The sequence below is a fragment of the Neospora caninum genome, chromosome VIIa (assembly GCF_000208865.1).
Source record: "Neospora caninum Liverpool complete genome, chromosome VIIa".
In the NCBI taxonomy this organism is placed as follows: Eukaryota; Apicomplexa; class Conoidasida; order Eucoccidiorida; family Sarcocystidae; genus Neospora; species Neospora caninum.
The window spans coordinates 2,056,685-2,069,135 of record NC_018393.1 but is presented as its reverse complement, the minus strand read 5'-3'; the positions used below and the strand labels follow the sequence as shown (position 1 = coordinate 2,069,135).

At 52.5% G+C, this 12,451-nt stretch overlaps 2 protein-coding genes across 2 annotated transcripts; one reads left to right on the top strand and one right to left on the bottom strand.

Annotated features, from left to right (window-relative positions):
• Positions 1-1,607: 1,607 nt before the first annotated feature.
• On the top strand, positions 1,608-6,434 carry NCLIV_021600 (conserved hypothetical protein; the record flags this gene model as incomplete). Its single annotated transcript, XM_003882355.1, has 9 exons — positions 1,608-1,689; positions 2,268-2,416; positions 2,890-3,198; positions 3,600-3,715; positions 4,266-4,346; positions 4,707-4,893; positions 5,419-5,549; positions 5,834-5,934; positions 6,220-6,434. The coding sequence occupies 9 exons, from the start codon at positions 1,608-1,610 to the stop codon at positions 6,432-6,434; spliced, it is 1,371 nt and encodes a 456-aa protein (XP_003882404.1).
• A 1,543-nt stretch (positions 6,435-7,977) lies between these two features.
• NCLIV_021590 (hypothetical protein) lies at positions 7,978-11,954 on the bottom strand (the record flags this gene model as incomplete). Its single annotated transcript, XM_003882354.1, has 7 exons — positions 7,978-8,068; positions 8,598-8,645; positions 9,128-9,213; positions 9,690-9,868; positions 10,064-10,204; positions 10,685-10,831; positions 11,393-11,954. 7 exons carry the CDS (start codon positions 11,952-11,954, stop codon positions 7,978-7,980), a joined length of 1,254 nt encoding a protein of 417 aa, XP_003882403.1.
• Between the last annotated feature and the right edge of the window lie 497 nt (positions 11,955-12,451).

Sequence of the window (12,451 nt, the reverse complement as noted above, 5' to 3'; positions counted from 1 at the left end):
TTTCCCCTCTTGAACTGCACAGATAAACATATAGGAAAAATATGTTTGTACATTCTTGTGAGCACAAGCGTGGCCCAGGTGTTGGCTGGGTGATGTCAGCGGGACACGAGACTTTCTAGCTTGGTCCGCTCCCATGCATTCCGCAGAGGGCGCACATCGCCTGCGACAACACCTGATAATCGCAGTTTTTTTGCCTTCACATGCGGATGGGAGCTGAGGTTCTTTGACTATACTTTCCAGGACAAAAATGATTAGCTGCTGTGTCTCTCTTTCGGGGGTGCGGCCAGAAGCGACATCGCTCCCGCTCGTGGGTAAAAAGCCCGAACAATTGCCCGCGTGGGTCCGCAGCGTTCAACGTGGCCTTGATGTCGTGTCTTGCTCAGTTCCCTCAAACCGTGGTGCAACGCCGATGCGTCTCCACGTTGCCATCATTTCACCTTTAAAAAGAAAGAAAGAGGCATTTGAACGCACGCACGACTCCAGGTACCTCTGTATTGTCTCTATGGTAGAGAGGCCGAGAGAGCGTGGCGAGGAACGTGCGTTTTCACCGCGTGGAGAGCTGCTGTGTCTTTGGACTTGCATCGCATGTACCGATCTGTCTTTCACAGGCACTGTGTCTCTTTCCAAAGCGCTCCTTTTTCACCGTTTACTTTTGTGGCATTTAAAGACGTGCCTTTCTCCTGGACAATGGTCCCCGTGAGTCGAGAGGCTGAGGGACCGAGGCGGGTCAAGTGTCCAGTCGTTGCCGCCCCGCATGTGTGAAGCCGCCTCCAGTACGCTCGCTCTTAATTTTTTCCGGGAAACGGGCGAAAAAGTGGAACTTGCCCGCCTCGGAGAAAACACATTGAAGCCTTCAGCTTACACGCACTCGCCTCCCCTCGACCGCCGCGATTTGTCTGCCGTTCTTGCGTTTCGGCGAACGTCCGGAGAGCGTGCCTTCTAGGAGGCACATCGTCACCCCCTTCGATCTCGAGGCTCTGCGTCGCTTGTTAATATTTCTCGTTTTCGAAGCAGAGCTCTACAAAGCTTCGTTTCAGCCCTCGCAAAATTTTTCGCGCGCCTCCCCTCCTTTGCTGTTATCCTGTAGTACCACCACTGCTCGACGCCCGTGAAAACAAACCCTCTCTTGCTTCCAGCTTGTTGAGCGCTGGCCTCTGTAGTTTTGGAAGCCTGGCAAACGGATTGAAATCCAGATTGTTTCGTCTGCTGAGCATTTCGAAAAGATACGCGCCACTGCGCGGCGGCGACCGGGGTACCTCACACATCCTCGGCCAAGACTCGCTGATAGAAATGCTCGCGTTTCGCTTTGACGTAGAGAGGATGAAAGCTTCTGATCTCCTCTCTCCATCAGAGAGACAGCACGGCTGAACGCAAGCGATTAAACAGAGGCCTGCAGGCTCCCCTTTTCTCTATGCCTAGTCCTTCTCTAGGTTGTACTATGGGTTTCAGTGAGGGGTGCTATGGTTTACTTCCGAAAATTAACCACCGAGAGAATCTGCCGTGACCATTCGTAACTTCTCTCCTCTTGGATCAATCCTCTCCTGCCGGCCAAAGGAACAGAGGTGTCAAGAAGCGGCATAGACAAGACGTAAAAAAGCACTTGGGAAATGGACGACGAGGAGCTTTCGTCTCTCTGGCCCGCTGGGGTCGCCGTCGTCTTTGTAGGATCCTTGGCAGGCGCGTTCGGAGGTAAGACGTCCGCACATTACGCTTTTCGGCTTTGCGAATTCTTAGATGCATCGGCATAAAAGAGAAAGTGTACATATTTCGCTATCCGCCTGTTCCTCTGCCAGTCGCTCTGTCTAAAAATACAACTATCTCTGTATGGAAACAAATGCAAGTAGACTTCGGTTAATGTAACTGACCAAAAACGTAAATTGCTGAACTGTGTTGCAACACGGCTTTTGATGTGTACGGAAGCTTGCTAGAGCGTATCCTTGAGACTAGTCAATTTTAATTATCTCTCTCAAATATATAAAGGCAAATAGCAATATACGCTTGCAAATAAAGTTGCACCACATATCTCTAATTCGTGCACCTGCGTGACCGTGCATAGCTCGAACTTTATTTCTCTCTACATCTGGATATTTACATATGTGTAAGCACGGCTAGACGGATCTTTTGGAGATCTCGTTTTTCCGACGAGAGCCTGCTGTCTGTTGGGTGCCTTTATTTGTTTTTCGGGCTTCAGTTGCGCGACTCCCGGACTGAGCGTGCGCGATGTTACGAGGAACGCCTTTTCCATTTTGTTCTGTCACTTGGCTCAGATACAATGGTTAGACGGGCATATGTGGATGCGGGAGAAGATGTGTCGTCGAAGGCAATGCTGAAGCGATCGCTGTTCGTCTTCGGCATGTTACTGACAATTGTCCTCGATCCCATATGCACCTTTGTCGCCCTACTTTTTGCCCCCACGGTAAGCACGTGGCGGCTGCCGTCTCGCGCGTCTCCGTCTCCACGCGGGGGGCGCTCGAGGCTGCTTATCGACCATCCTCCGGTTATGAAGATGCCAAAGGAAGAGGAGACGATTTCCGTCTTCGGAGTCCCTCCCGGCACTGCCATCCTGCCTGAAAGAGTCCCGTCTTTCTTCTCAGGCGTCTCTGGGTCGTGCAAGGAAGCCAGTCTTGTCGAGGAGCGACAGCGGCGTGGCCGTTTCCGTGAGATGAAGCAGATTCCGCGGATCCAGCTGCTCTGCCTCACCTTTTCTCTTTCGCCGTCTGTCGCTTTGCTTCCTAGTTCTTCTGTCTCCATTGCTTCCTCTCCGCTGTTTCCTCGGTCTCTCCCACTTTCGCTCTGCCTCTGTCCGTGGTCTCGCTCCGTCCCGCCAGCTGTCGCCCTCTCTTTCATTTTCGGGCTTTCGCTGTGTCTCTGCCTCTGTTTCTTCCTTAGTCGATTGTCACTCCGTTTGCAGGCGTGCACATTTTCTGGGCCATGCTGATCGCCCACTTTTGGCTGAAGGAGCACATGGGGAGTTGGGAGAAAGTGGGCTCTCTCTGCATCATCACTGGGGTCATGTTGATGGTCATTTTTTCTGGCAAACGCGCCAAAATTGACAGCATCGACGCCTTCGACTCCTACGCACGCTCCGCCGGAGCCAGTGCCTACCTCTTCTTTTCTGGGCTCTTCCTCATCATCATCCTCGTTCTCGCCTTCTCGTGGTATCCTTGCTCTCTAGGAAGAGCCGAGTTTGCTGTTCGTGTAAGGCATCCCCCACACTCTATACACACACCGACACAGGAAAAATACATCTCTCTACGTATATACAGGGTGCATGCGTTTAGTGCAGCTTGCAGGAGCACGATGCGTCTTCCAAAGGAAATCCTGGTTTGCGTAGGTGTTGCGAACGTAGCATTCACGTTTGATGCGAAAAAGGGTCTTTTGATTTCTCTTGGTTCTCCACTTTGGCCTACTCAGTCAAAGACATCGCTGTGCGACGACGCATTCATATCGAGCTGTTTTTCCCTATCTGAAGAGGTAGGAGTTTGTGTCAGGCAACGAAGGCCTGTCGCAGGAAGGTACAGGTTTTTGGTGAGACAAGTGTATGGCCCGTGAGAAGAAACCCATTTTCCGGACGATGCTGCCGTTCTCCCTCTTCGCAGAGATTAGCCACGTCGGTCGCTTCCGGCTTCCTCGGCGGGAACGCTAATGTGGCCACAAAATTTTTTACAATCATTTTCATGGACCTGTGCGCCGGAAACACTTCTGTCTTTTCCAAGTGAGGATTGTACAACGACATCTCCGGTTTTCTTCCCCGCTTTTTTTCAGTCCTTTCCGCACTCAACGCCTTGCCTGTGCACATCAGTCTCGATTTCTTTCGCGTCTCGTGATGTGTCGCGCGCCTCTGTTTCCGTTTCGATGTCCGAGAGCTCGCCAACACCGGGCACGAGTCCGTTGACTGCATACGTGAGGCACCTAAAGGCCAAAACCAATGGGACTCCTTAATACGCACGCCGTTGTAGACGGCAACCAACACATATTCATGAAACACACATCCACAAAATACAATGAATGCTTGCCGTACATGTGTATACATGTATAAACACGTTACGTCTTTATACGTGCATATATATGTATATATGTATACGTGTATGAATCCCGCTGGAGGCGCAGGAAGCCTTGAGAATCCGCGCAGTGCGTTTGAACGCGTTGCATACTCGTGTAGTAAAACGTCTCTCGTTTTTGTCTCATTATATCTAAAAACACTTCTGGGAGCCCACGCCGGAGCTGTACCTGGAATCGACTGCGTATGTCCCATTGCGCTGCAGCTGGCGGACTTACGTCGTGACTCTCGGCGCGAGCACGGTTGGACTGGGTCAGCTGTTTTTCTTGAACATCGCCCTTCGCAGGTCGGCCATTCTGGGGAAAGAAACGGTTCTCGCCCTCTCTGTGTCACACCGAACCCAATCACGCGCACCTTTTACTTTTTTTGTTTTCTTTCCCTTTCTCCGCTGGAAGGCACCTGCGTGCCGCGCACCACGAAGCCGGTAGCAGGCCGCCTCGGCTCTCCCCTTTCGTCGTCACCCCGCTTGTCCGGTGCCTCGCTTTCCCTTGGTGATTTCTCTGCTGTGTTTTCCCGTGCATGCGGAGCTGCCTGCGTCCTTCCCGCGTTGCCGCGTCGTCAAATTTTTGCTCCTCGCCCGTGTCTCTCTTCGCTCTGGGGCGTGCCTTACGCGCGTGTGCTGCTCCCTGCGGTCGGTTTGCGGCAGATACGAGGCGGTCTACGTCGTCCCCACAATCAACAGCTGCCTCGTGGCCGAGGGGACAGTCGGAGCGATTCTACTCCTCCACGAGACGCCCCGAAACTGGGCAGCCTTCGGCTGCGGCCTCGTCCTTTGCATCAGCGGCATCATCGTCCTCACGACCATGCACAAAGTCCAGCCGTCGGCTGTCGAGGTGCGGACGATGCCAAGCTACAGTTTGACCGTGGTTTGGCCCTCAGGAAAGAAACGAAATTGAGAATACACCGGACGTTCCATCTGATATATGCCGAAAGAAGTCACGCTCACTACATACATTAGAATATATATGTATATATATACATGTATATAATTTTATGCATGCAATGTATGTAGACATGTGGGTGTGGAGGTGAGTACGTGCGCGTGAAGGGGATTGTCTGTGAGGGTCTATCTGTGTGCAGCCTTGGCGGATCCACGTGCGCCTGCGAAAGAAGGGGATGGTTCTTTTTTTTTGGCGGAAGGCACAGCGCGCGAGACGTCTTCCGCAGCCGAGGATGATCCGTGGACGGCGCCTGGAAAGATGCAGTGCCTGATATGGCTGCCTAGGCCGTCTCTTCCCCCCAAACAGAAACGTGTCTGTCTCTACATAGATGAGAGATAAATGGAAGTACTCAGATGACGGGCTGGTTGCGCGCCGTAAAGAATCTTCTGTCTGTCGCGCCTCGGCCTTTTTCTTCAGAGACAGCCAACGAGGAAAGAAACCCGGCAGATCGAAAGCGGCGTTGAAGAGGTGGAGGGCCCCGTGACAGCGGCGAGCACCCCCCGCGGTTCGCTGAAGAGCCTGAAAACGCTCAGGCGCTCCTTCACCCGGTAATTCAAAGAACAACGCAAACGAGCGCACGAACTCGCCTCTCACTCCACGACTATTTATATATATATATATATACATTCGGAGACACGTTTGGCTATTCATTCACACATTGTGGGAGTATGGATCTAAGTATATTTGTATTGATATGCAAGAGTGCTTGCGCAAGGGAATTTAAACACAGAAAGGTATAGACATGCATGGGAGTCAAAGGCGCGTCGAGGGTCAACCGGTGTGTGTATACAGAGATCTGCATGCAAGAAAAGAAACTGTGCTTTGTTTTCAGGTCGGCGACAGCTGTGGCCGAGATGGCCGTGATTTTGAACTCCCAAGCGATCTTCAGCATGTACACGCTGCAGGAGAAGCATCCGCCCGACGAAGCCTCCGGTGAGCTGAGCCCCACAAAATATGAAACTTTATAAGCAGCAGCCCTCGTGGCCTTTTTGACACCCTGTCAATCGTCTTGTGCATGTCTTTAAATAAATATGCAGGCACATTCCGCAGTATATATACACGGATGCTTAGGTCGAGAGCGGTGTTTGCATGCACGTGAGTGCGCGTCGGCGTCTGCTGTCTGGATGTTTTTTTGATTGGAGAGGAACGTTGAAAGCCAGCTACGTTCACGCGGGTTCTCACTCATCCTGTTTGACTGCTTTGCTCTCGCTTCTGAAGCGGACGGCGTCGAGGTCGACGATGACGCTGTACACCCCCCCTGGCGTCCAGTGTTCTCGCACCTCGTCCGATCCACTGGGCACAGCTCTTCCGCGGCCAGCGGGAAGTCCTCGCCTGCTCGCCGCTCGATGGGGCGGCGTTCCTCCGCGGGCAGCCGCAAGTCTTCGCCGGTGCGTCCCCAGGCCCCCGTCTCCCTTGAGAGTTCTACAGGGTAGATTTCTTCTTTCCTCGACGCAGCCGGCCACATCCGACGAGCCTGAGCGGGACGGAGAACCTCGCCCTTCCCAGAGAGGGAGATGAAGCGGGAGAACAAGAGGGAGGTGGAGCGAGAGAACAAGAGGGAGGTGGAGCGAGAGAACAAGGGGGAGGTGAAGCGAGAGAACAAGAGGGAGATGAAGCAAAAGAACAAGAGGGAGATGAAGAGGGAGAACAAGAGGGAGATGAAGCGGGAGAACAAGAGGGAGATGAAGCGGGAGAACAAGAGGGAGGTGAAGCGAGAGAACAAGAGGGAGATGAAGCGAGAGAACAAGAGAGAAGATGAAGCGAGAGAACAAGAGAGAAGATGAAGCGAGAGAACAAGAGGGAAGATGAAGCGAGAGAAAAGGGAGAGCATGTTCGAAAAGGCGGGGGAGGGAGCAGAGGACAAGAGCGCAGCTTCCGGTACTGCCAGTGGGAACTGCTGCAGATTTCTTAGGTGGCATTATCTACGCGAAAACCCGGTGCCACCTGCAGCGTCGTTCAACGTAGGACAGCGACTGGCAAAGGGGACGAATTTTCTTTTGCATCTCGTTGACACCGGAATCCATGGGCAAGGAAGGAGCTGAGCGCTCCCATCCCAGACGGCGTACCCCAGAAAGAGTCTCTTTTGTTTTGTATAGCTCACACCTGTGTAGCAAACAGCACTGGCAAGGACGTGCTCTACCTCTATATACACATTTATTCCTCTACATGTACATACCTATCGCTAAATGGGTGCCTCTGCATGTATTTTCATTTGGCCCCACTTTTGCGTGAATGCGACAACGCCAGCGGCGAAAATGCATAGACGTGTTCATTTTGTCCGTATTTTTGCACATCGTCTTGCAGCCGATGGCTGTCCGTTCTTGGTTTGGAATGAGTTTTGTGGGATTTTCGGAAAGCCCCGGACTTGCCAGCCGTCAAATGCGAAAGCGTGCAGCGCCATACACATCATGCATAGACACATGTGTGCCCCATGGAAGTTTCACGCCCTCTCCGTGCGACTTCGTCAGCGTGGATGCATGTGCGTCCCCGTCTGCAGTATCCCGAGTCAGCACGCGTTGACGAGGGGTTCCCACATGCAAGTGGCGTGGGCAGACTGCCGATCGCGTGCGAGCGCGTTTCAAACAGAAGATGTTTTTTTTTCGTGGAACCTTCCAGAGCATGCCAAGTTGCCGACCTGGCTCACAGAACGAAGCGCGCACGGCAGAACCTCCGGAAACGTATCCTCAGGAGCCTCTGACCTGCAAACGCACAAACCTAGCACCGATGTTTGGCTGCCTTGCATTCGAAAAGGGATTCGCCAGCGCAAAAACTGGATTCCTCGTATGCACCACTCGCGTTCTCGACACATGCAGGAGACACTCCCGAGGCGCAGGCTCGCCGGTGCCTTGCTTCATCCCACGTCCACGTACGGCGATGTTTCTGCTTCGACACCGCGCAGCTGCTTGTCTGCGTCAGGAAAAACAGAAAACCCCTCTTTTTAGGAAAGACTGAAGCACGAAAAGTCGGAACTGGCCTCTATGACGAAGCTTGTTCGTTCGTAAATGCTCGCAATTCTTCCGCGGTAAACAAGTGCGTGTTGTGGATGCGACGAAACTTGCTGCGAAATCTGCACACACCACACACACCAGACAGAAAAACAACTGCATGCAAAATGGCCATGAGCCACGCTCTTAGGATTCCCTCCTCAACACCGCACCGTCGCATCATACAGATATTCACCCATGCTCCTGCCCGGAGACCTAGATGTGAGACAGAAAACCCACTCAATACTTTTTCGCTACGTGTACGTGTTTGTACACACAAGAACGAGGCACAAGCAAACATTACGGCTTACGACGCCCGTTCCATATATATATATATATACATATATAAATATATTGGTGTGCAAAGCGAGTATTACGCGCGTATTGTTGGGTACCAAATATCTGACTGAAAATCGATGCGCATGGCTATTCGAAGGGGTGATGCATAGGTGAAGCATCCCGTTTTGCTGGTTTCCTGGCGAGGCCGTGAGATGTGTTACACATCGAAAAGCGATGTCTCTTTCTGTGTCCTGGGAGGGAAAGGACGGTGGCACGCGGCAACAAAGGGAACCGAAACGCATGCACTCAGCGGACGCGCGGTTTCTTCCGTACCTCGAGACTCGCTTTTCCTCGGCGCGTCGTTTCAGCTGAGTCTTATCCCTGAGAGGAACGGACAGAAGAGAAGCCGAGATCGGACATGACAAAACGGCCTGCTTAAAAGTGGTAAAGCGCGCGAGGTGAACGGTCAGAAATCCAGAAAGAGCCGGGGTTGAACCAGAGGCCTGGTCGAAGGTCAAAGAGTGGCAGAGGAGACACGAGAGAGAGGCGAGGGACGGAAAACGCGACTCCGACAGAAGTGCAACTGCTGAAACTCGCCAAGTGGGCGCGTGCGGGGAACAGAGCTATGTGGAGAGGAAGGGCTGAGAAAAAACTCAAGAATCGGGTCAGAAAAGGCAAGCGAGCGGATAGAGCCACAGAGGGCACCCGCAGCACAACAGCCCGGGAGCGCGACGCGACGCCAAAGGTCCAAAAGCGAGCGAGGAAGAGCCGGAACGTTACACGCGCTATTCCAGAAGGACGCAAGACACTGCGGGTGAAACTCCGGAAAAGAGCAAAGATGAAAACGATAACGGGTGACTCACTGAGCCGCCGCGGCTGCGGTTTGGCGCGTGAGGCTTCTGTTCGGATCGCACTCTTTGATGATGTCTTCGAGAGGCGGGAGGACGATCTACAGAACAACACGATTCCCACAGACCAGGAAGGGTAAAAGAACACGCCACCTCCCGTCGCACAAATGCCGCTTTCCTTGCACATGCAGAGCAGCCCCAACCACAAACTGCCCCATCCAACCATACACACAAGAGAACCCTATACATATATATATATATATATATATCCAAAAACATACATATTCACATACAGACATATATATATATATATATATATATACTTACGTACGGGCTGATGTATGCGTATATGCATGGACGAATGTACACACATATAGATGTGTTTGTAGGTATGTCGATACCTCTATATGCCTGAATGTATCTTCACAAACATATATACACGTAAATACACGCATATAAGTGCATATGTTCAAATACTTTTATGTGTATCCATATATGTGTGGAGAAATCAGTCTGGGCCCATTCATCATATGAGCGAAGGCCAGGCACAGAGTGAGGAGCCTCGCGGCGTCCTTACTGAATCCCAGAGCCCCTTCACTTCGGCGTCGAGATCCATTCTCGCTTGTTCGTAAATTTCTTCGCCGAGCGGATAGAGGAGCAGACCGCAGAGGTTCTGGCGACAATTCGCGCACTTGCGGGCGGCGTAGATATCGCAGACTGCAGCCGAGTTCGCCGCGCTTCCTAATGTACTCGTGCCTGCATATACACAAGCAAGTGGAACCTCAGTCGTTATACAAATATATATATATATATATATATATGGATGTATACAAATGTAAGTTAATCGGTGTGTGCAAAGGGAAGGGAATAGATGGCTCGAAGAGAATATGCGTACACAACTCTCTCTGGATGTGTGTCGATAGCGGGATGAGGAGACAGAGGGACTCTCACCAAGCGCAGCGCATTTTCTCTTTCCCCGCAGGTGGTTGTTGTTGCACCGAATGGCCCGAACTTGCCGAGATGCGAGGAGCGAATTAATCCAGTCCGTCATCTCTGCATGCGCGCACAGCAACTCCGAGTCGACTTTCAAACCTGCACAAGATGAGCAAAAGAACAGACACAAACACCCAGAGATATGCGTCTACCCATCTACATGCAGTTACATTTATATATATATATATGTAAATATACGGAAGTACCTCTACATTTGTCTAGGAATATTCATATATATATATATGGCATATCGTGTTTTTGAGTGTCGAGCAGAGACCGCCGATGGGCTCTGCGACAAGTTTTTCACGTCTGCTTCCGCAGCCCTCGCGTTCTTTTTCGACACATGCGAGGCGCACGAGACGGGGAGAGACGTGCAAGCAGTGGCGCTCTTGTTTTCTCCCTTTTTCGCCGCGCGTGTTGCTGGAGAGGCGCATCGAAGAGCCAGCGGGCGAGAAGCCGTCGCGTCGCCTTTTTGCGGCGCGCTACGCCTTCCGTAGGTGATTTGCCTTCTCAGCGCCGCGGCCCCGCCCACAGCACAACCCATTTGAAATACAGGCGCCCTAAAGGCGGAGGACGCACCAGTGAGAGCCCCTTCGTGCTGGATTTTTGCCAGCAAGGCGCTGCAAGAAGTGATCGTCTGGAACGGATTGTGAAACGCTAACGTTCGGGCGCGCGGGTTGTAGCCGATCCGCTCGTTGCTGCTCAGAAGCTTCACGAACTCCGAATCTGAAAAACCGAGATCGTAAAACTCTCACAGAAGGCCACAGTGCGCACGTTCCCTCCCGGAGGAATGCATGTGCAGCCATAGCGACACATGCATACAGACGTGTATCTAGATACATGCACACGCCCATACACACATGGGCACGCATACATCTCTATACACATACTCACAGGTACATACGTATATGTATGCATATTATATAAACACACATAGGTATTCCTACATCGATATCTCTAGATATATATATATATATATCAAGAGGGAAAATAACGTGGGAGAGGAAACCCCCCCGTCCCGATGCATTTTTTTTGGCCGGTTTGCGCTTCCGGCACATACGCCGTCTCTCCACGGGTTGACTGCCGGCCTCAAACGTGCAGGTCGACGCCTCAGCACGCACATGAGTGGCTTTACAGCGCTAGACACGCAGAGAGAAAATGTCCCCTTAAAATTCCCTAACGCCCATATATATATATATATATATATATATATATATATCCACGTGGTTTTGGAGCTACATATCGAGGAGTCTGGGTTGTGCGTTGCAAGTTGTTGCATCGCCGTACTGGGTTGGAAGAAGGGGTGGAGGCCTGTGAAGCCCATCTGAATGAGGCTCTTCTCAATTTCCTTGACGTGGAAGCTGCGGCCAGCTTCCTTCTTAAGGAGCTCGAGGAGTTTGTTCAGCAGAAAGCCGACGCCGGTTTGCTGCCCGCGAAAGACCACAACCATCCCCTGCGCCGCCTGACTCGGCGCACTAACGGCAGAGCCTGCGCGCGGCTTCCCGTCTCCAGGAGACAGGCGGAGACTGGGGCGTGCGTCGAGGCCCGAGACAGCAGACCCAGCTGCGCGACCTAGCGGCAAGTGCGAGGCGAGAAACGCGCCGTTCCCTCCCGCAGGTGTGCGCGAAGTTGCGCCTGCGGCTCCGAGGAACGGCTGGGACTTCTCCGACGCTCCGGGAGGCCGGAGCGCTCCGCGCGCGGTCGACGAGAAACTCATCTGAGACGACAGAGAGCCCGAACTGTTGCTCCGCTGGAGAAGAGACGAGGCGCCGGACGCCATCGCCAGACGGCCAGCAGGCGGCGGGTGCGCCGCCATCATCATCTTGGAGACATCGCTCGCAAACGCCATCGCAGAAAAAGAGAAGGGAAGTAACAGTGGGGAGGAAAAGAACAAAGGGGATGTTGAGGAGTAGGGGAAGCGCGACGGGAAAGGAAAACAACGAAACCGAGAACATGAAGGAAGAGGAAGCAGAAAGGGACGAATGAGCGGAGAGTATGAGAAATCAAGGGAGCGAAGGGGAACCGAGGAGACAACTCAGCAGGCGACCGAACGACAAAGACCCGGGAGAAACAGGCGCCGGGAATCAGGTTTAACCCGAGGGAGAAACGCTTGGTTTCGACAGCAGCGCTGTCCCCAACAGACAATCTTCTCCCCAGATGGAAGCTGGTACATCCTCTCTTTCTGTTCGCTCCAGTTGAGGTCTCTTCTCCGAAAATGCATGCATGCATGCCCTGTCGCTTCGTTTTTTACAGGAGAAAGCGCATAGAGAGTTTCTTTTCCGAGATGTCGACTCGACGAAGCACGTGAGGAGGCAGGCCGACGGTTGGGAGGACGAATCATGCAAT